Genomic DNA, 25,732 nt, shown 5'->3' with positions numbered 1-25,732 from the left:
CATAGGCTAAGAACCTTGAGGAGCAGGCAGGACACCCTGAATCCAATGCTGCAGATCCCCTTAAGGGGCCCTCTGGGCTGATACCTGATGAAGAACCTGTGGAACTGTCAGAGGAAGAGGTGGAGCCATCCTCCACCCCAGTCTTTGAGAGTGCCAGGGCCAAAAGGTTTGGGTCTAGGCTGAATAACACCACAGTATGCATCTACAGACCCAGAGTCATCTGTCTACTCATGAGTAATGGGTCTACCTGTGAGTAAACAATCCCTGATATGACTTCACTGCCAGCAGCTGTGGTTAGGTATGGTTTAGGAGGCCAGAGTATATAAGGCATCTCTACTGAGCCTTCCACTTCCAGGAAATGGCACAAATCTTTGGTTTGTAAGTGCGTTATTCTTGTTTCTCTGCTTTGTGCTTGCTCTGTGTCTGTGTTGCCTGCACTCCCTGTGATGTTGTTGACCTGGGACTGTTGTGAGACTGTCTCTGATTCTTGACTTGACTGATTCTCTGTGCTTGACCTTGGTTTGTTTGAATATGCAGCATCTGCAATCCTGACTGAAAAGAGTTGCTTTATGCAGCAGAGTTCACTGGAGATATAGAAGAATATTTATTTATTTGTTTATTTATATCCCACCTTTTCTCCGAGCAGGAGCCCAAGAATATGAAAGAGAGTGGTGTTTATCTTAAACAAAATAAACTCATTTTATTAAGTACATATGGATAGGAAAGCCTGATCATCTACCCTAGCTGAATTCAAAAGGGTAGGGAGAGAATTGTGGGAAGGAGAAGGAGGAAGTGGAAGTGATGATAGCCCTGAGAATATCAGTCTAACCAATCAGAGACATGCTTAAACTTGCAGAAAGCAGGGGCCCTTTCAACTGACTAACTATATCTATTGCCCCTAATGGTCAATAGATTCAGAGCACACAGCAAGACAATGCATTGACTGAAGTGAAATTTCCAACACCCCTTCTCAATGTCTTGCACTCCAACTCATGACTCCTGTCACTTCATGAAAATCCTGAAAACCCTCTCTGGGCTGTGGCTTGGTAAGAACATCTGCCACCATTTCTTCTGTAGGGCAGCACTTCAGCTCAATGAGCCCTTTCTCTCTTTCATGCAGTGGTACTTGGTATCAATGTGCTTTGTTTGCTATGTCGCCATTTCTGATTTGGAGAGCGAAATACAGCTCTTGTTGTCTTCATGCATTCTATTTGGCTTTGGTTCATTGATTCCAAAGTCTTAAACTGTGTAAATAGGTTGCTTTTTTACATGCTTGTGCTGCAGATATGTATTCTGCTTCTGTGGAGGAAAGGGTACAACTGTTCCTTACTAGTCCAACTGATGTCTCCTCCTCCATAATAGAACAGATTCCCACTAGTGGACTTTCAGTCTTCCCTTTCTTCAGCCCAGTTTGCATCCATATAGCCCACCAGTCTGGGATTACTGCTTGCAGGAGCATCAATTTCAGATCTGCAGTTCCCTTTAGATATCTTCCTATCCTCTTGACTACAATCCAATCTTTCTTTGTTGGTGCAGTGACTTTTCTGCAAAGTGTCCCAACTGCTGCTGCAATGTCCGGTCTTGTTACAGTTGTTATGTGCAGGAGCTTTCCAATTGCAGTCTTGCACTGATTGTTGTCTTGCAGTGGTTCCTTGGTCTTGTTGTCATTAAAGAAGCCTATTTCCATTGGTGTTTCTGCTACATTGGCTTCTGTCAGCCCAAGGTGCTCTATCAGGTCCATTATCTTCTGTTTCTAGTTAATGAAGAAGCTTCTATTTTCTCCCCTTTCCATCTGGATTCCAAGACAGTAAGAGATGTTTCCCTGGTCTTTCACATCTATTTCCTTGTTAAGAGTTCTCATGATTTCAACACTGTCTTCCTTGCCTTGGTGACATAAGACCAAATCATCCACATAGGTCAAGATGAATGTTCACCTATTATTGTTTATCCTCGAGTATAGGCAGGGGTTTCCTTGTGTGAACCCCTCCTTAAATAGTAGTTGGTTTAGTTTGTCATTTCAGGCCCTAGAGGCTTGCTTCAGGCCACAAATGCATTTCTGAAGCTTGCACACCAGTTCTTCTTTCCCAGGTTCTTCAAACCCTGGTGGTTTATTTATTTATTAAACTTGTATACGAAGCTCTCTGGGCGGTTCACAATAACCAAAAACAAATACAATTTAAAATACATCTTTTAAAAAACAATTTAAAACACAATTAAAAAATTTAAAACAATATAGAACATATATGGTTGCTGCATAAATATATCTTCCTCAATATATCCATATCGGAAGGCTGTCTTTATGTCCAGGTGTTGAATCTGCATCTTCCTTGAAGCTGCAATACTGAGGAGTGTCCTTTCAGAAATGTGTTTAACCACAGGTACAAAAGTTTAATAATAATCTTCACCATATGTGAGGAGTATCCCTTAGCAACTAGCCTAGCTTTGTAGCACAGGATATTCCCTTCTGCACCTCATTTGGTTGTAAAGACACATTTACATCCAATGGCCTTTCTGTCTTTTGGTAGCTCTGTAAGAGTCCATGTTTTCTTCTTGTGAAGAGATTCTATTTCTTCTCCAGCAGCCTGGAGCCATTTGTCGGTCTCAGTATCTGGCATCCCTTCAACGTCTCACCAATTTGAGGGCTTTGGTGTCTCCTCCACTCTGGTTAGAAAAGACAGCCTACTGGGTGGCATCCTTTTGTTGGGTCTGCTTGAGCGTCTCACCTCTTGATCAGCTCTTGCATCCCCTTCTTGCTCGGGTTCACCTGAAGTTTCAAAGGTCACAGCCTCTTCTTGCTGCGGCTGATGCACTGTTTCTTCTCCTGTCAGGATATCTAGTTTGATTTCTGTCATTTTACTGGTATTTAGTCTTTAGTCGTGGTATTTAGTCGAAGTATGCAATACTACACACCTTGACTGTTTCTGTGGTAGATCAAGTATTCTGTAGCCTTTGCAGGTCAAGTCATAGCCAACAAGTATGCCTTTTCCACTTCTTTAGTCTGGTTTGCCTCTCTTTTCTTTGGGAATATAAGCATTCACCTTGGATCTAAACACTCTGATATCCCTTACATTTGGCTTGGTTCCATTCCACAGTTCAAATGGTGTTGCTTCTCTGCCTTTAGTGGGCTATTTTACAAGTAAGTGGCTGTCATGATTGTTTCCCCCCCCCAATATTTGTTTTGTAATCCAGCATCGAGAAGCATACTTCTTGTCATTTCTAACATTGTTCTATTTTTCCTTTCTGACACTCCATATTGTTCTGGGGTATAAGGAGTTGTTTTGTCATGTTTAATGCCTTGTTCCTTTAGGTATTCTTCAATATCTTTCCCTGTGTATTCACCACCATTGTCAGTGCATGCAGTCTTGGGCTTTCTCCCAAATTTATTGCTCACTTTGGCCACATACTTTTTAAATTTTCATTTTTCTCTTTAAGGAGGTAAGCATAGACATATCTTGAAAAATAGTCTATAAACGTAAGGAAATAAATATTCCCTGGTATCATTATAGGTAAGGGTCTGCAGATGTCATTGTGGATTAAATCCAGGTGTTCTTCTGTAAGGACAGAATAGGGAGAGACTGACTGGTTCCCCATTGGAAAGGGTGTGAGACACAGGTGTATTTTATCACCCTATTTGTTTAATCTATATGCAGAACATGTCATACGGAAAGCAGGATTGGACCAAGAAGAAGGAGGTATGAAAACTGGAGGGAGAAATATCAATTTAAGATATGCAGATGATAGCATACTACTACAGAAACTAGTAATGATCTGAAATAAATGCTGATGAAAGTTGGAGGAAATTAGAAAAGCAGGACTACAGCTGAATGTCAAGAAGACTAAAGTAATGACAACAGAAGTTTACGTAACTTTAAAGTTGAAAATGAGGACATTGAACTTGTCAAGGATTATCAATACCTCGGCACAGTCATTAACCAAAAGGGAGACAATAGTCAAGAAATCAGAAGAAAGCTAGGACTGGGGAGGGCAGCTGTGAGAGAACTGGAAAAGATCCTCAAATGTAAAGATGTATCGCTGAACACCAAAGTCAGGATGATTCAGACCATGGCATTGCCGATCTCTACGTATGGATGTGAAAGTTGGACAGTGAAAAAAGCAGATAAGAGAAGAATCAACTCATTTGAAATGTGGTGCTGGAGGAGAGTTTTGCAGATAGCATAGACTGCAAAAAAGACAAATAATTGGGTGTTAGAACAAATTAAACCAGAACTATCACTAGAAGCTGAAATGATGAAACTGAGGTTATCATATTTTGGACATATAATACAAAGACATGATTCACTTGAAAGACAATAATGCTTGGAAAAACAGAAGGAAGTAGAAAAAGAGGAAGGCCAAACAAGAGATGGATTGATTCCATAAAGGGAGCCACAGCCCTGAACTTACAAGATCTGAACAGGGTGGTTCATGACAGATGCTATTGGAGGTCGCTGATTCATAGGGTTGCCATAAGTTGTAATCAACTTGACACAACATGACACAACCCCCACTCCCACAATGCTTACAAAGATGCATATATTAGAGGGAAATGTGCATTAAAAATAAATGTTAGTGAAAATAGCACACAAAAATGCATTCAGTTAAAAGAAGTGGCTTGCAAAAATGTGTCCATTAATCAAATCTGCATACAAAAACATGTTTATTAGGAGAAATTAGCACTTAAATGTTGATGAAGTTCCATTAGAATTCTTTAAAAAAAAAAAAGCACATTGCTGAGGGAATGTGGAGAACTGACTTTCAGACTGTGGGAAAATCAGAAGCTGAGAGAACTGAAATGGACCGATCCTTCCATCCCTAGGCTGATCGGAGTTGTAGCCTTACAACAGCTGGAGGAACACGACTTCTCCACCGCTGGATAAATTCCTGCTCCCCCAGTGCTGGGCCCTGGCCTAATTCAGAAGCTTTCCCTGCTGCTGCTTTAAAGCCCCCCAAAAGTCAGATCTTGCTACGCAACATACAGTGTGGCCCTTATAACCATGCTCACCTCCCCCCCAAAAAAAGAACAGATTGGGGCAAGGGGAGCCTCTAGGGCAGCCTTTCCCAACCAGTGTGCCTCCAGTTGTTGTTGGACCACAATTCCCATCTCTCCTGACCATTAGCAATGCTGGCTGAGGCTGATGGGAGTTGTGGTCCAACAACATCTGGAGGCACACTGACTGGGAAAGGCTGCTCTAGGGCAGCCATCGCTAACCTGGTGCTGTCCAGATGTTGGTGGACTACAGCTCCCATCCAACAACGTCTGGACAGCGCCAGGTTGGCAATGGCTGCCCTAGAGGCTGAGCTGCCATTTTCCACTGCAAGAACAAGCAGCATTGAACAGACATAACACACTGGCCATGGAAACATCATGTTTTGCGGGAACCATTTCCTGTCTTGTTTTTCTTTTTGTTTGTTACATTTTTATCCAGATGGTGCTGAAGGAGGCAATAAACAATACAATACAATAAAGTATAAAGTTTTATTTAAAAAAATTAACAAGCCAACAAACTTTAAAACTAAAGCAGATAAACAAACAACAATAAAAACAAATCATAAAAACCAATTACAGTATATTTACAGCAGAACTCAAGAGAGAGGACCAAAGACCAGGCCAAATCGGAATGTTGTTGCCTGCCAGCTAGGATGGTGCTGCCCTTGCCAAGGGACCTGTAGAGCTCGGGAGCAGGGGCCAAGAAGGCCCTCCCTTGAGTTCCCACCAAATGTGCTCCAGATGCTGGCAAAACAGAGAGACGAGCTTCTCCGGAGGATCTTAAAATCCAAGCAAGCTCGTATAGGCATATGTGGTCTTTCAGATAACCTGGCCCTCCGTTGTGGAGGGCTTTATAGATAATCTGCCCCTTTGAAGTGTGCCTGCACCTGGACCTGCCCTACAAGGAAGAGAAGAGAGTATGGCAAAAGATTTGCTTCTACGCACAAGGCTGCTTGGAAGGACAAGGGCATGCAGTCAGGCAGTGGTGCTAGCCTAATTGGTGGGGTGTGGCACTCTGCCAGCTGTCTGGAAGAAACCGGCCAAAAGCCTCTTTCTGAGTCTTTACCAGCTCTTCAACCTCCAGGTTTTAGCAGGTGATGCTTTTTTTGCTGCAGGGAGACAAGTATTAGGACATGAAAAACATCTGAAGATCTTTGTAGCTGGATCAGGGCCATCTAGTGCAGCATTCATTCTGTTCTCACAGTAGTAAAGCAGACACCTATATGGGATGTGCCCCAAGCAGGGGTTGAGTTGCTACTTTCTGCAGATCAAGCTGCTTTCAGTGGGCCAGAAATGGAAGTAGAGGCCAGTAAAAAAAAAAAGCTGGCTACATCACTTTACTTCCTGACTGCACTTGAGAAGGTGTCAAGGCAGGGACAGCAACCTGGAACAGAACGAAGGACCACAGATCATCATCCCTGTTGTGGCCACCTGCATCAAATGGAGAGGAGCCAGACTTTTATTTTTCCACCTTCCATGCATACAGGGCCCCTCCAGACGTAATTTTTAATGTGCAATCAAGATTATTGGTGCTCATGATGTTATCAGACCAGTTGCACATAATTCTGCTTTCAATACCATTTGTACGTGCAAAAGTTTTGGAACAGTCACATGGCTTCATTTCCAGCCTGTACATATCCTCCAATTTCCTGCTGAAATCCTGTAACTTCTTATACCACGAATGTTCTGGTTTATTTTTGTTCTGCTTTTGCTATACTGCAGCCCTTCAGGACAGCAACAATGTGAGAACATTGTGGAAGCATCTCAGAACAGACTAAAGCAGAATAAATCCACCATTAATGCACGATTATTGTCTCAAGGACATGTTGCAGAATACACCTGCAAGAAAATAGCAGTCTAGAGGGACTCTTAGTGCAATTGCTTTATGCAGTTTGAGTGTTGGTGGAAGCCCTGCTCAGAAGATGAATCTTACTGCTGATTGTGATCTTCAGAATGGAGTCTGTGACTTGCACAGAGAGGTGGGAGAGAAGTTTGGTTCAGATTTTAATAGAATCATAGAATAGTAGAGTTGGAAGGGGCCTATAAGGCCACCCAGTCCAACCCCCTGCTCAATGCAGGAATCCAAATCAAAGCATTCCTAATAGATGGCTGTCCAGCTGCTTCCTGAATGCCTCCAGTGTCGGAGAGCCCACCAGCTCCCTAGGTAATTGGTTTCATTGTTGTGTGGCTCTAACAGTTAGGAAGTTTTTCCTGATGTCCAGTTGAAATCTGTCTTCCTGCAACTTGAGCCCATTATTCCGTGTCCTGCACTCTGGGATGATCGAGAAGAGATCCTGGCCTTCCTCTGTGTGGCAACCTTTCATGTACTTGAAGAGTGCTATCATATCTCCCCTCAGTCTTCTCTTCTCAAGGCTAAACATGCCCAGTTCTTTCAGTCTTTCCTCATAGGGCTTGGTTTCCAGTCCCCTGATCATCCTTGTTGCCCTCCTCTGAACCTGTTCCAGTTTGTCTGCATCCTTCTTAAAGTGCGGAGACCAAAACTGAATGCAGTATTCAAGATAAGGGCTAACCAGTGCTGAATAAAGGGGAACTAATACTTCACGCGATTTGGAAACTATACTTCTGTTAATGCAGCCTAATATAGCATTTGTCTATTTTGCAACCACATTACACTGTTGGCTCATATTCAGCTTGTGATCAACAACAATTCCAAGATCCTTCTCCCATGTCATATTGCTGAGCCAAGTATCCTCCATCTTATAACAGTGCATTTGGTTTCTTTTTCCTAAGTGTAGAACTTTGCATTTATCCCTGTTGAATTTCATTCTGTTATTTTCAGCCCAATGCTCCAGCCTATCAAGGTCCCTTTGAATTTTGTTTCTGTCTTGCACGGTATTAGCTATGTCTCCCAATTTTGTATCATCTGCAAATTTGATAAGCATGCTCTGTACCTCCTCATCCAAGTCGTTAATAAAAATGTTGAAGAACACGGGGCCCAGGACCGAGCCCTATGGTACCCCACTTGTTACTTCTGCCCAGTTTCAGAAGGAACCATTGATAAGCACTCTTTGGGTACAATTCTGGAGCCAACTGTGGATCCACCTGATAGTTATTCCATCCAGCCCACATTTAGCTAGCTTGCTAATCAGAATATCATGGGGCACTTTGTCAAAAGCTTTGCTGAAGTTGAGATATATTATGTCCACAGCATTTGCACAGTCTACAAGGGAGGATACCCGATCAAAAATGAGATAAGATTAGTTTGGCAGGATTTGTTCTTCATAAATCCATGTTGGCTCCTAGTAATCACTACATTGTTTTCAAGGTGCTTACAGACTGACTGCTTTATAATCTGCTCCAGAGTTTTTCCAGGGATTGATGTTAGGCTGACTGGTCTGTAGTTCCCCGGTTCCTCCTTTTTGCCCTTTTTGAAGATAGGGACAACATTAGCTCTCCTCCAGTCATCTGGCACTTCACCCGTCCTCCATGATTTCACAAAGATATTGACAGCAGTTCTGAGAGTTCTGCAGCCAATTCCTTCAATACTCTAGGATGCAGTTTATCAGACCCTGGAGATTTGAACTCATTCAAAGTGATTAGGTAGCCATATAATGGCTTATTAACTAACTAAAGTTTGTACAAATCAATTTTCCATATTTAGGTGATATTTAGGTGTAGTTTGTTACAAATCCTGAATTATTGGCTTTAGTCCATTGAAGGAGAAACCCTGGTATCAAAATATGATATGCTTTCTTCAGAAATGTGGCACAGTTCAGAGAGCTACTTTTCCCCACAGAGAGATCTTGTTTTAGACAAGGAGTTAAAATTATGTACAAATGATGTGATTAAAAAAAAATGTATCTCTAAAGTCTTTAAGGTATCTCCTCTGATAGCATACTTAAATACAACCCAGGCCTAGAGAATTATTTGCTTAACAGCAACACATTTTGTTTGAGAAAGGAACTCACCCTTGCTAGGTTCCAGTTAAGATTCTGTGTGATTCCAACTCTACTATTCTATGGTTCTCTCTCAGAAAGCAGCAACATTTAAAAAAAACCATAAAAAGTAGTACGGTTGAAGCTTTTACAAGAAGATCCAATGCGTGCTGTATTGCTCGACATATTCCTCTTTCATCTTTGCAATGACTCAATTCTCTCTGGGAATATATTCTTTGGATTGTTTTTATAACAATAAAAAGACATTGTCTACTGGAAGGGATGTGATTGTACTGGCAGCTGTCCTTCGACTGACATGACAGCCAGCACATATCTTGGAGTCATCCCCTTATTTTAATGATGAACAGCCATCCCAAGGCAAGAGAGGTGTGGCAAAGACTGGGTCATCCAGGGCATGCAACGCCGCTAGTGTTTCTTTTCCAGTCCAGGCAGAAGGGTGTACAACGCTGGGAGAAGTCCGAGGGAGAGGAAAAGAACATTGGACAAGCACCTTTGGCCTGGTGAGTAGGTATGGGGAAAGGAGTGCCTGGCTTTTCTTGTTTGCAGGGTCCTTTAAATGCCCCCTCCCACAACCCCAAGAGCTACAGGTCTACCTCTGCTTTGTGAATCAATTGCATTCAAGCTGGAAACAGGTGTGCAGAACAGAAAGGTCTTGCAAGAGCGAAGTGCTTACCTTGCAAAGTGCTAGAGGATTTTAGTTTTCCGTTCGATAGGGAAGCACTGGGGGCTTTTGGCATGGCTGAGATGCCTCCTGGTCCAGGCACTGAGTGTGGTGGAGCAGGCTGGCCGTGGGCAGATGGTGCTAGTATGTCAGCATTAGCCTACTCCCCAGAATAAGTAGCCCCCACCTGGAGCATCCTGAAGGCTCCTTGCAGCCAGTTGTAACCCTTCTCTCTGCCTCAGTCTCCCTTGCCTTCTGCAGCTCCAGAAAATGTGGGCTGTGTGTCTTAACTTATTCAATCGACAGTCAGCACAGGTTATTGAGCAAGCCGCTTCTGCTAACCTTAGAAATGTTGGCTGGTCATCACTGCCCACTGGCAAGCAGTCAAGTATCCAAAGGATGCAAACTACTTAACAGCTGCAAGGGTCTGGTTTAGGCAGAGAGGCCTATAAGAAAAGCCCCCAGAGAGGAGGAGTGTTGTGTAAGTCAGCAAGCTGCTTAGGCCAGAGAAGACTTTAGATACAAAAGCCCATCCTTACAAACTGGCTGCTAACACTTTTTGGTTGGAAACCGTGAAGCCTTTTTAAAACCATAAACAAAACAAAACAAAATCTATGACGGGTATAAAATGATGAAAGCATCTCCCTCAAACAGGTGTCCAAGAGTCAAACTAGATGATGGATCAAAGATCTATGACTAGATGTCCAGTCTTGGGGAGGGGCCCTGATTTGGGTTGGGACCATGACTCTGGAGGAGAGGAGCAAACCCTTCCCTGCTCCAGGGCTGGCTCAAGAGACGTTTTGCACCCGGAGGAGGATGAGATGGTGTCTCCTGCCCCGTTCCAGATACAGAAGCCAGTTGGACTACCAGTGGAATCTTGCTTCAGTACTGGCCACAGCACAAGCGTCCTCTGCCTCACCTCACTGTCTTCCAAGACAGTGGCTGATTCCAAGCGGTACCCAGGCGTTGGTCCTCTGTTGTAATCAACCAGTGAAATTGCAGTTTACTTTCCACGCTATTGAGAGTGTTGTGCTGTTTCTGTGGGTCCATCCTGCTACCCCACTGGGTGTGAGGGAGCTGCTGGGGGTGGAGCCAACCCTTGTAGTGTGTGCCATGTTATGACCTTCCCATTTTAATTTTTTTAATTCACCTTTTAACGATCACTAACATACTTTCCTGGCTTGTGACAGGTATGGTGCTATAACACTGTGGGATGTAGTCAGCTGAGCTGTCCTCAGAGTAGACCGATTGAAACAACTTACTTAGCTTCATCAATTTCATTGGGTCTACCCTGGGTAAACTTACCTGGAAACAACCAGTAGTGTAGTGGCAAATTCAGAAGTGCAGGTTCCTTTCATGCCCTTCACAGCCACACCTCCTTTTCCATTTTCTCTCCTCTCTTGTGCTCTGCCTGTCATCTTGCGAGCCCACACTCCACTACAGCAGACATCCTAGAAGCCAATCAGCATGAAAAGGGAGGTTGTATGTTAGCTACTGAGAAGAGTCTTCTCAGTAGCTGACTCACCACCTTTCACTCTGATTGGCTCCAGCTCTTCTCAGACTCTTCTCAGCAGCTAACACGTTCCCTTTCCATGCTGATTGGCTCATATATAGGGAGCTGGCTGGGACCCTTCTCCCCCCAAAGTAACAGGTCTGCAACCCCCTGTGACCCTGGTACAACCCCATACTAATGTGGTAGTCAGTGCTAGTCCTACTCTGAGTAGAACCATTGAGATTAATGGATCCAACTAACTTAAATTCATCACTTTCCATGTTCTTGAATGGGACTTAGTTGAATAAAACCCAACGTTCTGTAACACTTTATTACAGCAATGCAATGGCATTAGGGTGTTATAGTACTGTACCTCTCTTTCATAGATAGATAGATTAGCATTTAGTTGAAAGATCAATTAAAATTTAAAAAATGGGGATTGTATTCAGCTAACTTTTGCTCAAGAGCAGGCCCATTCAAATTAATGACCATGACTAATTTTGGTCTATTAATTTCAATGGGTCTTCTCTGAGTAAAAGTTGGTTAAATACAACCCAAGGTGATAAAATGGTGCCTTATCACCAGAGATGTTGTAATAATGACTGTATATTATACTAAGGTACTCCAAGATGTAATAATTCATTTTTTTTTTTAAGAAAAAAAATGATGTTGCAAGAATTCTAATGCAGATCTGTCCAGGAATTGAACTTTAATACAAGAAGATGGTAGGCTCCCCTAGGTGATATGAGGCACCCCAATCCATCATGTCAAGGGCCATCTTTCAGTGTTAAGCCAAGAGAGAAGTCAAACATAAAACACAAAAATCTGGAGTCTGCTGTAGTAATGTGCAGTAAATTCTGAAAGTTTACTAAATATCTGTATTGTTTTCTGTTAGCCTAATACCAGTAAAAGGTTAAATGTTGAACCCCAGAGGGTGTTTCCAGACCAGTATAAATTGTGAGATGCATCATCCTTATGCATTCATTCGCCTCCCCCTCCAAGCCTGACGTTCCCCATCCAATGTAAATTTTGAACATGCTAATATATAGAGAGAGATGCAAATTTAGAAATAAACTATCACTATAATTTAAATAGAAATAGCCATGCATCCCACCCTAACAGGCAAGACTGTGTCGAGCTGACTTGTGTGCCCGGCTGCTCAGTCTGCTATCCAGCTGCTAACTGTGAGTGGGCTCCTTCAAATAGAGAACTGCCCTCTGAAAGCCCTTCAAATGGAGGACTGTCCTCTGTAAAGTGGGACACATGGCCACCCTTTTATGTACACCAGCCATCACCAACCTGGTGCCCTCCAGAAGTTGTTGGACTACAACCCCCATTATCCACTGCTGTGCTGGCTGGGGAGGATGGGAATTGTGATCCAGCAACACCTGAAGGGCACCAGATTGGTGACGACTAATGTATATGGTGGTGCAGTTAGGTCATTTTAGATTCTGGATTTAATGGTCTTCTGGGGGCCCTGCTCTGTAGTGGGTAATGTGTATTATTTCACTTCCTTCAAAATGTGGCAAGCCAACCTTCTGTGTTTGGGAGCCCTCCTGCTGAGCAGGGCCCTAGTTATTTGCGCTGAAGTCCTACCCGACAGGAGCGCTGTATGCACATCAGTTCCCATTGGGTGCATCCCAGCTCGCCCATTAGAGTGAACAGATGAGGCACATAAGGAGCAGCTTCTGCCAGAGCATCTGCTGCTTTTCATACTGGAGGGGTGGGTGGGGAGAGGGAGGCTAAAGAGCGTTTTGTGTCTCTGCTTAGGAGAAAACAACTGAGGTGCATAGTGATGTTGTATACTTTCTGTTCCTCACTGAGCGATGGGGCATTCCAGGCAGAGCTTGGAAAAGTTACTTTTTTGAACTACAACTCCCATCAGCCCAATCCAGTGGCCATGCTGGCTGGGGCTGATGGGAGTTGAGTTTAAAAAAGTAACTTTTCCAAGCTCTGATTCCAGGGTCAGGATAACTTACGTCTGGGCTGTTTTGGACTAGAGAGCACTGGAGATTTATGGCAACTTTGTTTACATATACAAGCAGAGTGCGCACAGAGGGAAACAGCAAGCACTCCTTATAAAGGCTGCTGATCTGCTACCCCACATTATTATTAACAGGGGTGTAGTCGTCTTGGATTCGAAGACCCCTTGCTTTTTTGGGAGCAGGGTTCCTATGTCTCCAATGTTCTACGAGCAAATCAGCATGAAAGGAGAGCGTGTCAGCCACTAAGAAGAGTCTTCTAACATGCTTCCTTGTCCTTTCACTCTGATTGGCTCCAATCAGCAGGAAAGGAGATGAGTAAGCCACTGAGAAGACTCTTCTTTGTAGCTAACACACTTCCCTTTCATGGTGATTAGCATCTGGGGATGCTATGGGGATCTGCTCCTTTGAGAAGCAGGGAGGATGATTTCTGAAAATATCTTCTTAGATGTTTTTGAAGTCTGTTGCCAGATGTTTGTCTGGATTCTCTCCAAGAGCATGATGAAGTTCGGAATTGATTCTAAGGAAAAGCAACAAAGATTGCTGATGCAGAGAGCAAACCACATGAGGATTGGGCTGGAATGACTGAGTCATTGCAACCTACATCAGCTTTTGCCAGCCTGGTGCCCTCCAGATGTTTTGGAGTGCAAATTCCATCAGCCCTATCAAACAACTGTACTGGCTGGGACTGATGAGAGTTGTGGTCCAGAAGACACTAGGGTAGGGAAGATAGGCCATGATGATGATGAGGGATGAGGGATGATGATGAACTACAACTCCCATCAGCCCTAGCCAGCATGGCTACTGGATTGGGCTGATGGGAGTTGTAGTTCAAAAAAGTAACTTTTCCAAGCTCTGGGTCACCATAAATCAGAATTGACTTGAAGGCAGTACACAAGATGGAACCCTGCGGAACACCACAGGATAATTCCCATGGTGCTGAACAGTAGCGTCCCATAACTACTTTTGGAAGTGGCTCTGGAGGTATGAGCGGAACTACCGAAGTACAGTGCCCCCAACCCCCACCTTCTCCAGACGTTCCAGAAGGATACCATGGTCAACCATATCAAAAGCCACTGAGAGATCAAGGAGAATGAGTAGGGCCGCATCCCCCCATCTCTCTCCTGACAAATGTCATCAGCAAGGGCGACCAAGGCAGTTTCAGTGCCATGGCCAGGCCTGAAGCCAGACTGTAATGGATCCAGGTAATCAGTTTCCTCCAAGCAGGCTTGAAGCTGGACTGCCACCACCTTCTCAAGCACCTTGCCCAAAAAGGAGATATTTGCCAGTTGGCAGTAGTTGTGTAACACTTCTGGGTCCAAGGAGGTCTTCTTAAGAGGGGATATACCACCGCCTCCTTCAAGGCAGATGGTACCTCCCCCTCCTTCAGCAAAGCATTAATAACTCCCTGGATCCACCTAGTCAGTCCCCTACAGCTAGTTCTCAGCAGCTAGGATGGGCAAGGGTCAAGGGGGCAGGTGGTGGCCGCACTTCCTCAGGCGGCTTGTCCACATCTTCAGGCCACAATAATTGAAACTGATCCGATACAGGTGGAGCAAACAGTGCTCTTGATGCCTCTGTTGGACTTGCTGTAACTGTGGCATCCACCTCTGTCCAAATCTGATAAATTTTGTCCCTAAAGTGCCTTCCAAGTTATTACAGCAGGCCTCTGGGGGTATCAGAGCAACTCTTTCTTGGCCAGCCCATTCACCACTCAGAAAATCTCTGCCAGGCAGCTACTTGCAGACTCAATTGTGGCAGAGAGGTAGGCTTTCTTCACCACTGCCACATGGTAGGCACGATAGTGCAGCCTTACCCATGTTCAGACAGGTTCAGACCGAGATATGCGCCACCTGCGCTCCAGCTGCCAACCCTCCTGTTTCATTGCACGCAGATCACTGGAATGCCAAGGTGGCCTATGTGTTCCACCACAGCAACAGACAGATCAAAGGCAAAGTGAGGACATATTAATATAGACTAAACAGAAAGAATGACTGTCCCACAGCCCATCCACTAACAGTAGCATCCATTTTAAGTTAGCAGGGAATTGGATGTAGATTCAGCATTTGGTAAAAAATAAAAAGAACATCATAAATTTGAAGTTGGTTTAACTGTCACAGATTCTCACAAAGAACCTTGGGAACTATAGTTGTGTATGGTTCCTCTGATGGAGATCTCCAGCTCCTTCACAGCACTGCAATTCCCAGGATTCCTTGATTGTTCATGTGACATTAGACCACTTTAAATTTGCAGTGGAGATATATGCATGAAAGTTAGCAAGGTCAAAGAATCCTATTTACAAAGAGATGCATGTCAGGAATGGCTTTGGGAGCAGACTATCTTAACTCAGGGATGATTCTACAAACACACTAAGATTGTTTGATGGTAAGCAAGGACAGGGGCTAGGTTTTTTGTTTGTGTGTGTGGCAATTTCTGCTTGTTTTAGGATACTCCAGAAGAATCTAACAGTGTGGCTGTACATGCAGAGTTTTGCCAGCGTGGCGGCGTGATGCCCAAGATTGGAGATACTCCTTGTCCTTCAGCCTTGCAGAACCTCTACGGTTTCCTCTTGACCATGTCATTAATGGGCCTCCTTGCCAGTGGGCAGCACCTATGTCAGAAAGAGTCCATCGGACTTCTACGTAGCATCATCAAGTGTGTGGTGAGTGGGCAGCAGCCACGAGGCAGAGGCCACATCCACACCATACATTTAAAACACTCTTATGCTACTTTAAACAGTCACAGCTTCCACAAAGAATCCTGGGAACTGTAGTTTCTTAAGGGTGCTGAGAGACACCCCCCCATTCCCTTCCTAGAGTGGTTTAACAATCAATCCCTCTTCCCAGGGAACTCTAACGATTATAGCTGTGTAAGGGGAACAGGGGTCTCCTAACAACTCTCGGCACCCTTAAACTACATCTCCCAGGATTCTTTGGAGGGAAGCCATGCCTGTTTCATGTGGTATGATATAGTTGAAATGTATAGTGCAGATGGGGCCCCTTTTCTCTCTCCCCCCTGCCTCCCTAATGAAGATTTCTTCTTTCCTAAGCATTTTTTTAACTTCTGCGAACTTCAGAGTTCGTTGGACCTGCTGATACCTCCCTCTAGTGCGTGGGTGTTGCTCAGAGGACTGGCATTCCGAGAACTGAGATCACAATTAGTAGATATGAGACAATGATAACCAAACGAGAGGGAGTGTGCAGCCAACTCTTGCTTTCTTTGCTCCAACTTTCCTTGTTTTATTGTTTTCTTTCTTTCCTCCGACTTTCTTTGCTCATTTCCTGGGGGAGCTGAGAATTCTGAGCCTGGTTTACATCACGCAGTTCCTTTTGGCTAGGGATAGGGGAGAAATTAGATTTTAATGAGAAGCCACCTGATTTGCACTTTTCAAACTAATACGTTGGCTGAAGCACAGCCGTCCTTCGAAAGTCACACTTCTCCAAATTTTCAATGCAGTTCTCCAGCCAAACAATGCGTACAAACATGCATATTTTAGGGGAAATTGTGTGCATATTAGTCAAAACTGCACACAAAAATGCAGTGGCGGCTGGTGGCTCCATGTCAGTGGGGCAGTGGAATCCACTCCGGGTATTCGTCCGAATTTTTGAGGTGCTGAAGCACCTAAAACCCAGAGCGGATTCCACTGTCTCACTGACATGGAGCCACCAGCTGCAACTGCAAAAATGTGTGTATTAGAAGCAACACACACTCAAATGCTGACAAATTTTCGTGAGGAATTTTTTTGAAAAGCACCAGAAATTGCTGCAGAAATATGGAGAACTGACTTTAAGTCTGGAAAAACGGGAAATGGAGAGAAACCAAAATGGACAAATCCATCTGCCCTGACTTTTGACAGGATTAGTGTTACATGGAGCCAGATTCTCCTCATTCAAAAGAAAACATCTTGGGAAACAATTTTGAAGATGGAGCCTTGTTTTCTCTAACTGCGTGTTGATATCTTCCTCTAGGGCAACTCCAGCGACGGGACCCTGTTCACCCCAGACAATATCACTGTGCGTATCTCCGGCAGACAATATTTACAACGCGGGACGGGGGGGTATTTGGCACAATCTTCTTCCTCACAAGCAGCCTGTGAACTTGGTGCTTGTCCGTGCATAACCCCCCACCCTGAAATGGACTCCTCAAGCTATGTATTTGTTTGTTTGATTAATCATTTCTCTATCCTACTTTTTCAAAACAAAAGCCAACTTTTCCAGGGGGGCTTATAAACAGATAAAGCAAATAAAAAGACAACAGTGTAACCAAAATCGCAAAATCTAGAAGCAGCAGGTAAGAACAGCCGCATAAGATAATCCCCGCCTTCGACGGTTAACATAAGAGCTGTCAAAAGAGCTCCAATAAGCCACCTGCCTCAACATCCTGTGTCTTGACAGTGGCCACCAAGATGCTGAGGGCAAGCAAGGCATGCTAGGGGCAACCATCCCTACAAGGTATTCCCAAAGATCTGTAGCAGTGCCATCAGTGTGAATGGTGTCTTACAGAGGACAAGTCCCTGCCCTGAGGAGCTTATACATGATGCAGAAGAAGGTGAAGGCTGCTCTGTTAGGGCAAATGTGGCACTGCCCCACCAACTTCAGTCTGCTCTCAGCCAGCTTTCACCTGCCTTCTTACTTACAGCCAGTCCAGGGTATGGCACTGGTTGCCAGTTTCCTCCTCCTTAGTCTCCGATATTAGTTCCAACTCCACCTACCATTGGCCGCTCTGTCTTCCACCCTGCCAGGCTCAATGGGCACTAGCCACCACTGGAAGGAAGTGGAATCAGGGGCCAACAGGGGGAGACTATGGGATTGTTTCACTTACACATGATGAAGCTTGGTCGCACTACTTTGCCATCCTGGTGTCTTCCAGAGGCTTTGGGCTGGGGTGTGTGTGTACAGGGAGTGTGTGGTGCCCACAAACGTCTCTCCAGTTTGCAAAAATGCCCAACAGCCCAAAAGGATTGGTGATCGGCTGCTGTTCAGTGGTTTCTTCCAACCCAACTTTTATTTAGGGTTTGAGCTCTTTCTACACAAGCTTGGCCTTGGGTGCCTGTAAAAGCAGAGGCACTTTGGCCAGACCCAACCATTGCTAAACACTGGGGAAGGACCATATCTCAGTGGCAGGGCACACGCTTTGCATGCAGAAAGGCCCAGCTTCAATCCCCAATGGCATCTCCAGGTGAGGGGGGGGAACGTCCCCTGTCGGAAACCATGGAGAGCCACTGCCATGTTGACATGACTGAGCTAGATGGATCAATTGCTTGAGTTTGCGTGAGGCAGCTCCCTATGAACTGGCAGTGGCTGGCAAGGGAAACGACCTTTGGGTTGTGGTAGATAGCTCAACGAGAATGGCAGCCGAGTGTGCAGCACCTGTAAAAAAGGCAAATAGAAAACGGATTGAAAATGAAACAGCCAATATCATAATGCCGTTATACAAATCCATCCTGAGACTACACTTGGAATAGTGAGTACAGTTCTGGTTGCTGCACCCTCAACAAGGTTTTGATTTCAATCATTAGACTTGTATATTACTTTATACAAAAAAGTCTCAAAGCAATTTACAATATTTATAATACAATAAAACACAATTTAAACATATTAAAATGATGAACAAAATAAATCAGCATGTGCTTTAAATTGTTTTTTAAATATGTGTTTTTAAATTTGTATATTTGTTTTAATGTTTTTAGTTATTTTAAACTGCCCAGAGAGCTTCGGCTATGGGGCGGTATATAAGTACAATAAATAAATAAACAAACAAATAATTTAATTGCACTATGCTCAGTGCTCCCAACTGGTTTAATCTCGCACCAGATCCTGGGTGCCACAAGTCCAGGGTTGCAGCCCCCCTGGTTGGTTCCATGACTAATTGTTCTAGGGCACAGTCGTCCAGGGCAATTAGAAAAAATATTTCATGATTGAAATATGCATGTACCCAATCTATGTGTGGGTAATTGAAGTCACCCATCACTACAGCATTTATTCTCTTGGCTGCATCCTGCAGCTCAACAGCACTTAGGGCATTTTGGTCAGGGTGATGATAGTACATTCCAAGTACTAAATTATGCTTGGGGCCCTTGTACCACCACCCAGAGTAATTCTAGCTCTCTGGAGCCCATGTTCTTTTTGATATGCAGAGTGATACCACCCCCAATATGCCCTTCCCTATCTATAGAGTTTGGGTAGTATCCAAGATGAGCCATGCTCAGAGAAGACTCTTTGAAATTAATGAATATGATAGGAAAACAGGTCCATTAATTTCAACGGATCCAACTTGAGTAAAACTTTGGTGAACACAACAACAGCTCTTTGTGTCTAGAGATAACCAGGTCCCACTGGTTCTCTCCATTCCACCAGGTTTCCATTATGTCCACTATATCCATGCTGTCCTCCAAGACCAAGCACTCCAGGTTGCCCATCTTGACTCAGAGGGTGGTATTCAGTGCTAATCCTACTTGGAATAGACCCACTGAAATTAACAGACAAGTTTAACTTAGGTTCTTTAATTTCAGTGGGTTTTCTCTGAGTAGAATTTTGTTGAATGCAACCCAGAGGCTTCTAGCATTCGCAAATAAACATCTATACACACAGGGACTCTTTCCTGGTATCTTACCTTACAGTGCTTCGGCCTCTTTTTGAGGTTGTGCACTGGCTTGAGCTGATGGGAGGAGGTGTAGTCCAACCTCATCTGCTGGTGAAGGCTGCCCAAGTATCTTGCAGCCAATTTCACCACTGCCAGCCTGTAGCAGGCATGAGTGCTACTTTGCCTCCCCTTCGTCCCATGCCACTGGACATTGTTTCTTTTCCTCCTTTTGTCCCAGTAGGTCTGCTATGCTGACAATCTAAGTTGCTTCCATCTGGAGCTCCAGGTGATCCAGCAGAAGCAGGAAAAGCGCATGGAGCTCCTCCTATCTCGGCTCGTCACCCGCCTGCAACAGATGAAGGTGAAGTTGCAAAGAGGGAGCTGGGGCCATCGCTGCACCACATGCCAGTCTTGCCACTACCACCCAGAGCAGCCTATGCTGGTGTTCCTAAACAGGCTGCTGGAACTGCTCCAATGGAACTGCAGAACTCGGACCAACCTGGGTAGAAAATACTGTCCGCCCCCTGCTCCATGAAGAGGTGCACTGCCTGCCTGTTGGCCTCCAAATGGCCCCTTCCCCCTTGACTTCTTTCATAGCAGTGGGCTAGCATGTCTCGTTCACATGGGGGAGTCATTGCCTCATCTGTCGGAGGTCATCTCTTGCACGATCAGCACCTTAAGAGCCTGGGTCTACCCCACTGTGTAAAGGCACGGAGGGTGACAACTTGTGTTGCATTCTGCAGCTGCATGGGGAAGGTCCTGAAGATGATGTGCTCGGGCAGTGGCAGTGCTGGCAAACTGGTGGTGGTGGCTGCCCTGGCAAATGGATGCTAACCGGACATTCTGGTGGATACGCATCGGTGGCAATGGTGTTGGACGCACTGGCTATTTTGGATGCAAATGCCACTGATGTTTTTGCCTCTCTGAGATGGAAGGGGAAATGACCAGAATTCCTACCATGTGAATGGAAGCAGGAGAATATACATCTGTCTCCCTTGTCAAAGCTCCTTCTGAAGGACATTCAGGCAACAACCGGTGAGTACCGCTTCCTTTACTTTATCTGACTGTTGTTAAGACTGCTGGGCCTGGCCTCCAAGAGGTCTTCTGTATCTTTCAAAGTTGTGCAGGGGGAAGGAAGAATTCCACCATGTGGTTTTTCCCATTACAGAGTTGCAAGAACACCGGCACTTGGCTGACTTTCTCTTCTCCTAAAGATACAGGATCAGTCTCAGGCCAAGAACCTGGCAACCCTAATAGCAACCAGGAGCAGCTTTGAGTAGCAGCTTTGAGAAAGGGCTCTAGCTCAGTGGTGGAGCATCAGCCTTACATGCAAACAGTCCCAGATCCAGCCCCTGATATTTCCAGGTAGGGCTGGGAGAGACGCCTTCCCTGAAGCCACTGCCGGTCATCTTGAGCTAGACAGACCAATGGTCTAACTCAGTATAAGACAACTTCCTATGTTCTAATATAATAGAGAAATCAGAGCAATAACCTCATTAAAAAGCACCCTCCTTTCTAGCAGTAGTACCAACTGCCTATGGCTGTATATATACACCATATGTTGAAAGCACATAACCTCCCCCAAACAATCCTGGGAGCTGTAGTTTTGATGCCTGTGGCCCCGATTCCCTAGCAAATAGTTACCTTTTGACTTTTGAGTCCTGCTGCCACCTCTTCTGTTTCTTTTTCCTTTTTGTGCGAACAACTTCTGCTCCGGGCGGAACATCCCCTACCACTTTTTATTTTATTTGTTTGGCTATGATGGATGCTTCAGCCATGAGCAAGAGGGTGTTTATTGATGGGGGTTAACGTTTCTGACCTTTCAAGTTTGGGATGTGAGCTGTTAGTTGGAAAGTCTGCTCCCAAGGAACTAGTTATGAGAAGCTAATCCGGCAGCAGAAAAGATCAGCCAGAAGGTTTAAGAGACCAAATTGTGGCCCAGAAGGACTTAAAACGCAGAACACTGAAAAGAAATAGGGAAAATGCATTATTCTTTTTAAAGAAGATGTTACATCAGAGGGATGAGATAAGCCAGGCACTAAAGATGTCTTGAAGTGGGTACAAAGAACATAGGGTTGTGTAAATTCTGCCCTAAAATAATTAAAATCTTGCATTGGAAGACACTGATCTCTACAGACTGAATACATGGTGCAAATTAAAAGAAATCAATTGTATTTATGCAGCCTCTACCCTGCCCTTCACCGCCAGGCTGAGGGCAGGTTAATCAGTAAAAGCAGATGCACACAATAAAATTAACCAACAAAACATTAAACAGCATAAAATGGCATTAAAATCTTCAAGCATGCAGTTGTTTTGCATAAATTGCTATGCAGTGTTTTACTGTTTTGATCATGATTTTGCAGTCATGGTGACGGCAAAATACACCTAAGTAGGACAGTGAACTTCCACCACACTTATGGCTTCTGAGATTTCAGCTGGAACTATCCTCAGATTTCAAGCCTATTTTCAGCTGTAGAAGCTAGTAACTTGCTTTTTAAAAAATGAAATGAAAGGGCACCCCCAGATTGCTACTTTTTTGTGGGAAGGATTCAAGCACATTCCAGAAATTTAGGTTTGGATAATTAAAGTGCTTTGTCACCCTAGCACAACAAATCCACTTTTAAAAAGGAATGGATTACTTGCAGTTAGGAAAGTGACAGAGAAAACATTGAAAAGTTTGGGGTGAACAAATGATTGATTAACAGGAAGACATAGAAACACCCCACAAGCAAATTAGAATGAAGGCTCAATATTTTTATTATTTATTTATTTATTTATTTATTTATTATTTGATTTATATCCCGCCCCTCCTAGCAGGAGCCCAGGGTGGCAAACAGAAATGCTAAAACACTTTAAAACATCATAAAAAGACCTTAAAATACATTAAAACAAAACAACGTTAAATTTTTTTTTAAAAAAAGCTTTAAAAACATTTTTCTTAAAAAAGGGTTAAAAACATATTATTAAAGAAAACATATTAAAAGCAATTCTAACACAGATGCAGACTGGGATAGGTCTCAACTTAAAAGGCAATAAGGACCTGACATGGTCTAACCTGGAGGAGTGCTAAGATTTCAGGAATCTGAATTCTGCTCTACATATGACATTCTGCACTATTTTGGCGCCGCCTTGAGATGGTGGCAGACATGAAGCACTGCCCATATCCCTCTCTCCCTTCCCTGTCCACCCAGCTGGTAAAATGGGAAAACTAGCATACATTTGGCTGAGGAGGTTTAGTTTATATCCCGAAGAGACACTAAGCAGTTGACTAAATTTCCAGCATCTGCTTGATGGTTTTGCATGAACCTACCATGTTTATAGTTTCTTACCTCTGCAGAATTTATCAAATAGGGGCATTGCACTCCCCCCCCTTGCGGAGTAAAGAGAACTGCCAGATGTCCCTGATTTAAAAAACCATCTTGCTTTGCTCCCCTTCCAGGATTTCTCCTCTGTGTGGATTCCCTGTGGAGCTTAATTCGCCACAGTGGACAAATCCCATCTGGCAGGTCCTTCCCATAAGAGAACCTACAGCCAGAACAGTGATGCTCCCAGAGACAGCAATTTTAAGGTTCATAAGGCAAGATGTTGCCATCTGCATCTTCTGTCACCCACCTCCCTCATCAGCTGAGTAACCCAGACAGGGCCTTCCTGCTGTTCAGAATTGCATCTCCTCGATAAATCTCTTCTCCTCCTAAGTGATTTTGAATCTGTTTTTTTAAAAAAAATACACAAGCAATTTCTATTATTGCCTCTGGAAGCAGTCTTCTTTATTTCTCCAGGTGAAAGAAGACCCACTGGACCGGTGGGGGGGGATTAATGTCATCAGCTGAGGCTGCAATCTCTGTGGTTCCTACTATTCATCCCCCAACAAACACTGGAAGATTTATATAGTGTTATCCATGGACATGATGCTTCTCAGAACAACATAAATAACATGAGGACAGTCGGTCCTTGCCCCCAAGAGTTTATAATCTAAATTCTGACAGCTTACAAGACAAGAGCAAAAGACAAGGGAGTAGCAAGGGATGAATGACCTGAAGTGGAAACTAGGGATGGGTGAGACATTCGATTCAGTTTGCATTTAAAGGCACGCTTACCTCATTTGCACTTTACGAAACCACCTGACAACCAAAATGCAACCATCTTTTGAAAGGTGCATTTATCTGAATTTTGCAATTAAGTTCTCCAGCAAAGTAATGTGTACAAAAATGGATCTACTAGGGAAGCATGTATTATATTAACAAAAACATACTCACATGTATTATTATGGACAATTGTTTTCCAAATATGCATATCCTAGAAGCTCAATATAACTTGGGGGTTAAGGGCAAGGGATGTGCCCATGTTACAAGGCTTTCACACTATAATGAAAGTAGCTGCATTTTGTAAACAGTATTTTACTCGAGAGACATTGTCATCCCCACGATATATCTGAACCACGTTAAACACACTTTTACTGATTTGGGAGAAATTTGTGCTAAAATTATGATGAATTTTCATGAAGACTATTTTTAATATAGGTTAAGAGTGTTGGATTAGGATCCAGGAGAGCTGAATGGAAATCCCACCAGCCATGAACCTCACAGTTGGCCATTCCTTCCTCTCAGCCTAATCTGCTTTGCAGGGTTGCTGTGAGGATAAAATTGTGAGGAGAGGTATGCCACCTTGAGCATTTTGATAAAAGTGCAGTATCAAAATGTAATGGCGCTGGTGTTTTCTTATCCCACCTTAGCTGTACAGATAATGACAAATCAGACTTCTTTCATTGTCATGTTTGGATTCTTTGCAATATTAAATAAAGTGGTCAAGTTGTCTTAAACTCACTCTTGCATTCTCATGTGTTGATGACACACTTATCAGGCCCCAGGCATGATCCTCTAGCCTGCTCCCAAATATGTTTTCTTGGCAGTTAAGTTCCATTGAATTCAGTGGTGCTGACTTTCTAGTAAGTATCTCTAAAACCTCAGCCTTAGTAGTCACTTGAAAAGTAAATGTAACCATGTTTCTTTGTTTATTACATTTACACTTACATTCTGCCATACAAAATATTCTTATGCCAAGAATATTCTTATCTTCAAGAGCTGATGAAATAAGCTCCCAGGCTTCTGCCATCCCTTAGGGCACACAGGACTCTCCCAAGAAGCCCCTGGGAAGCTGCAAGGGTGGGGATGCCCCAGCAGTTCTCTCAAGCTATTGATGGTCCTTTCAGGAGCTAATTGTTACATACTCCCAGGCCTGGGCTTCCTTGTGTTGGCCCATGAGAAACATCCCCAAATCCATATCAGGCCAATGCCTGTCCCTCGCTTACCAAAATGTCACAAAATAGTGTTCCAGCTTTTGAGTTCTCTAGAACTCTTCATCTGGCTAGATGGTAAACAAAGAGAGAGACAAAGATGTTGGCTGGTGATTAAGGCAATGAGTGCATCCTGAAGCCTTAAGATGGAGTGTGGAAGGGGGCAGCAGAAATTCAAATGAGGCTGTGTAGGTGTTATGCAGGTTTCGCGTTGCACCAAGGCCTTGAAGAGAGTTGCTTTATGCAGCAGAGTTCACTGGAGATATAAAAGAATATGAAAGAGTGGTGTTTATCTTAAACAAAATAAACTCTTTATTAAGAAAAGTACATGTGGATAGGAAAGCCTGATCATCTACACTAGCTGAAATCAAAAGGGTAGGGAGAGGATTGTGGGAAGGAGAAGGAGCAAGTGGAAGTGATGATAGCCCTTAGAATATCTGTCTAATCCATCAGAAGCATGCTTAAACTTGCGCAAACTAACTAGGAGAGAATTCAGGCAGGGGCCCTTTCAATTGATTAACTGTATCTATTGCCCCTCATGGTCAATAGTTTTAGAGCACACAGCAAGACAATACATTGATAGGCACATTTATGACACTCTATACATTTAAAATGCACACGTGCGCAAATCCTGGGAACTGTAGTTTGCCCCTGACAAGAGTTGCAATGCTCACCACCCTTATCAAACGACAATTTCCAGGATTTGGGGTGTGTGGTGCGTGTGGGTGGGATGTGCTTTCAATTGTGGGGGTTTTTATGCAGCCTCAGGAGTAAATCCAGCTGAATTCAATGGGGATCTCTCTGGGGTAATAAAATGG

The 25,732-nt window shown here is 43.9% G+C and overlaps 1 protein-coding gene across 3 annotated transcripts; it reads left to right on the top strand.

The window, feature by feature from the left end:
• The first annotated feature begins 312 nt into the window (after nucleotides 1–312).
• Nucleotides 313–20,196, top strand: LOC133370439 (uncharacterized). Of its 3 annotated transcripts, XM_061596769.1 has the most exons (5): nucleotides 313–378; nucleotides 9,328–9,404; nucleotides 15,526–15,701; nucleotides 17,008–17,052; nucleotides 19,863–20,196. In XM_061596769.1, the coding sequence occupies exons 1-5, from the start codon at nucleotides 359–361 to the stop codon at nucleotides 20,154–20,156; spliced, it is 612 nt and encodes a 203-aa protein (XP_061452753.1). In that variant the 5' UTR covers nucleotides 313–358; the 3' UTR covers nucleotides 20,157–20,196. The 3 variants fall into 3 exon arrangements, 1 of the variants encoding a protein (XP_061452753.1); XR_009759133.1 differs by lacking the exon at nucleotides 19,863–20,196 and having other exon boundaries at nucleotides 357–378; nucleotides 8,982–9,404; nucleotides 17,008–17,433; XR_009759132.1 differs by lacking the exons at nucleotides 15,526–15,701; nucleotides 17,008–17,052; nucleotides 19,863–20,196 and adding an exon at nucleotides 10,220–10,553 and having other exon boundaries at nucleotides 357–378; nucleotides 8,982–9,404.
• Nucleotides 20,197–25,732: the final 5,536 nt, after the last annotated feature.

Source organism: Rhineura floridana, chromosome 15 (assembly GCF_030035675.1).
Source record: "Rhineura floridana isolate rRhiFlo1 chromosome 15, rRhiFlo1.hap2, whole genome shotgun sequence".
Taxonomy (NCBI): domain Eukaryota; kingdom Metazoa; phylum Chordata; class Lepidosauria; order Squamata; family Rhineuridae; genus Rhineura; species Rhineura floridana.
Note: the sequence above shows the minus strand (reverse complement) of the source record. Positions and strands in the feature narration are given on the sequence as shown.

Excerpts from the sequence above, each read along its gene's own strand:
- LOC133370439 (XM_061596769.1), top strand. The coding sequence starts at position 359 with ATGGCACAAATCTTTGGTTT. Across the intron at positions 379-9,327 it reads ATGGCACAAATCTTTGGTTT|TCCAGGCAGAAGGGTGTACA; the intron begins GTAAGTGCGTTA and ends TTTCTTTTCCAG. Across the intron at positions 9,405-15,525 it reads GGACAAGCACCTTTGGCCTG|AGTTTTGCCAGCGTGGCGGC; the intron begins GTGAGTAGGTAT and ends CTGTACATGCAG.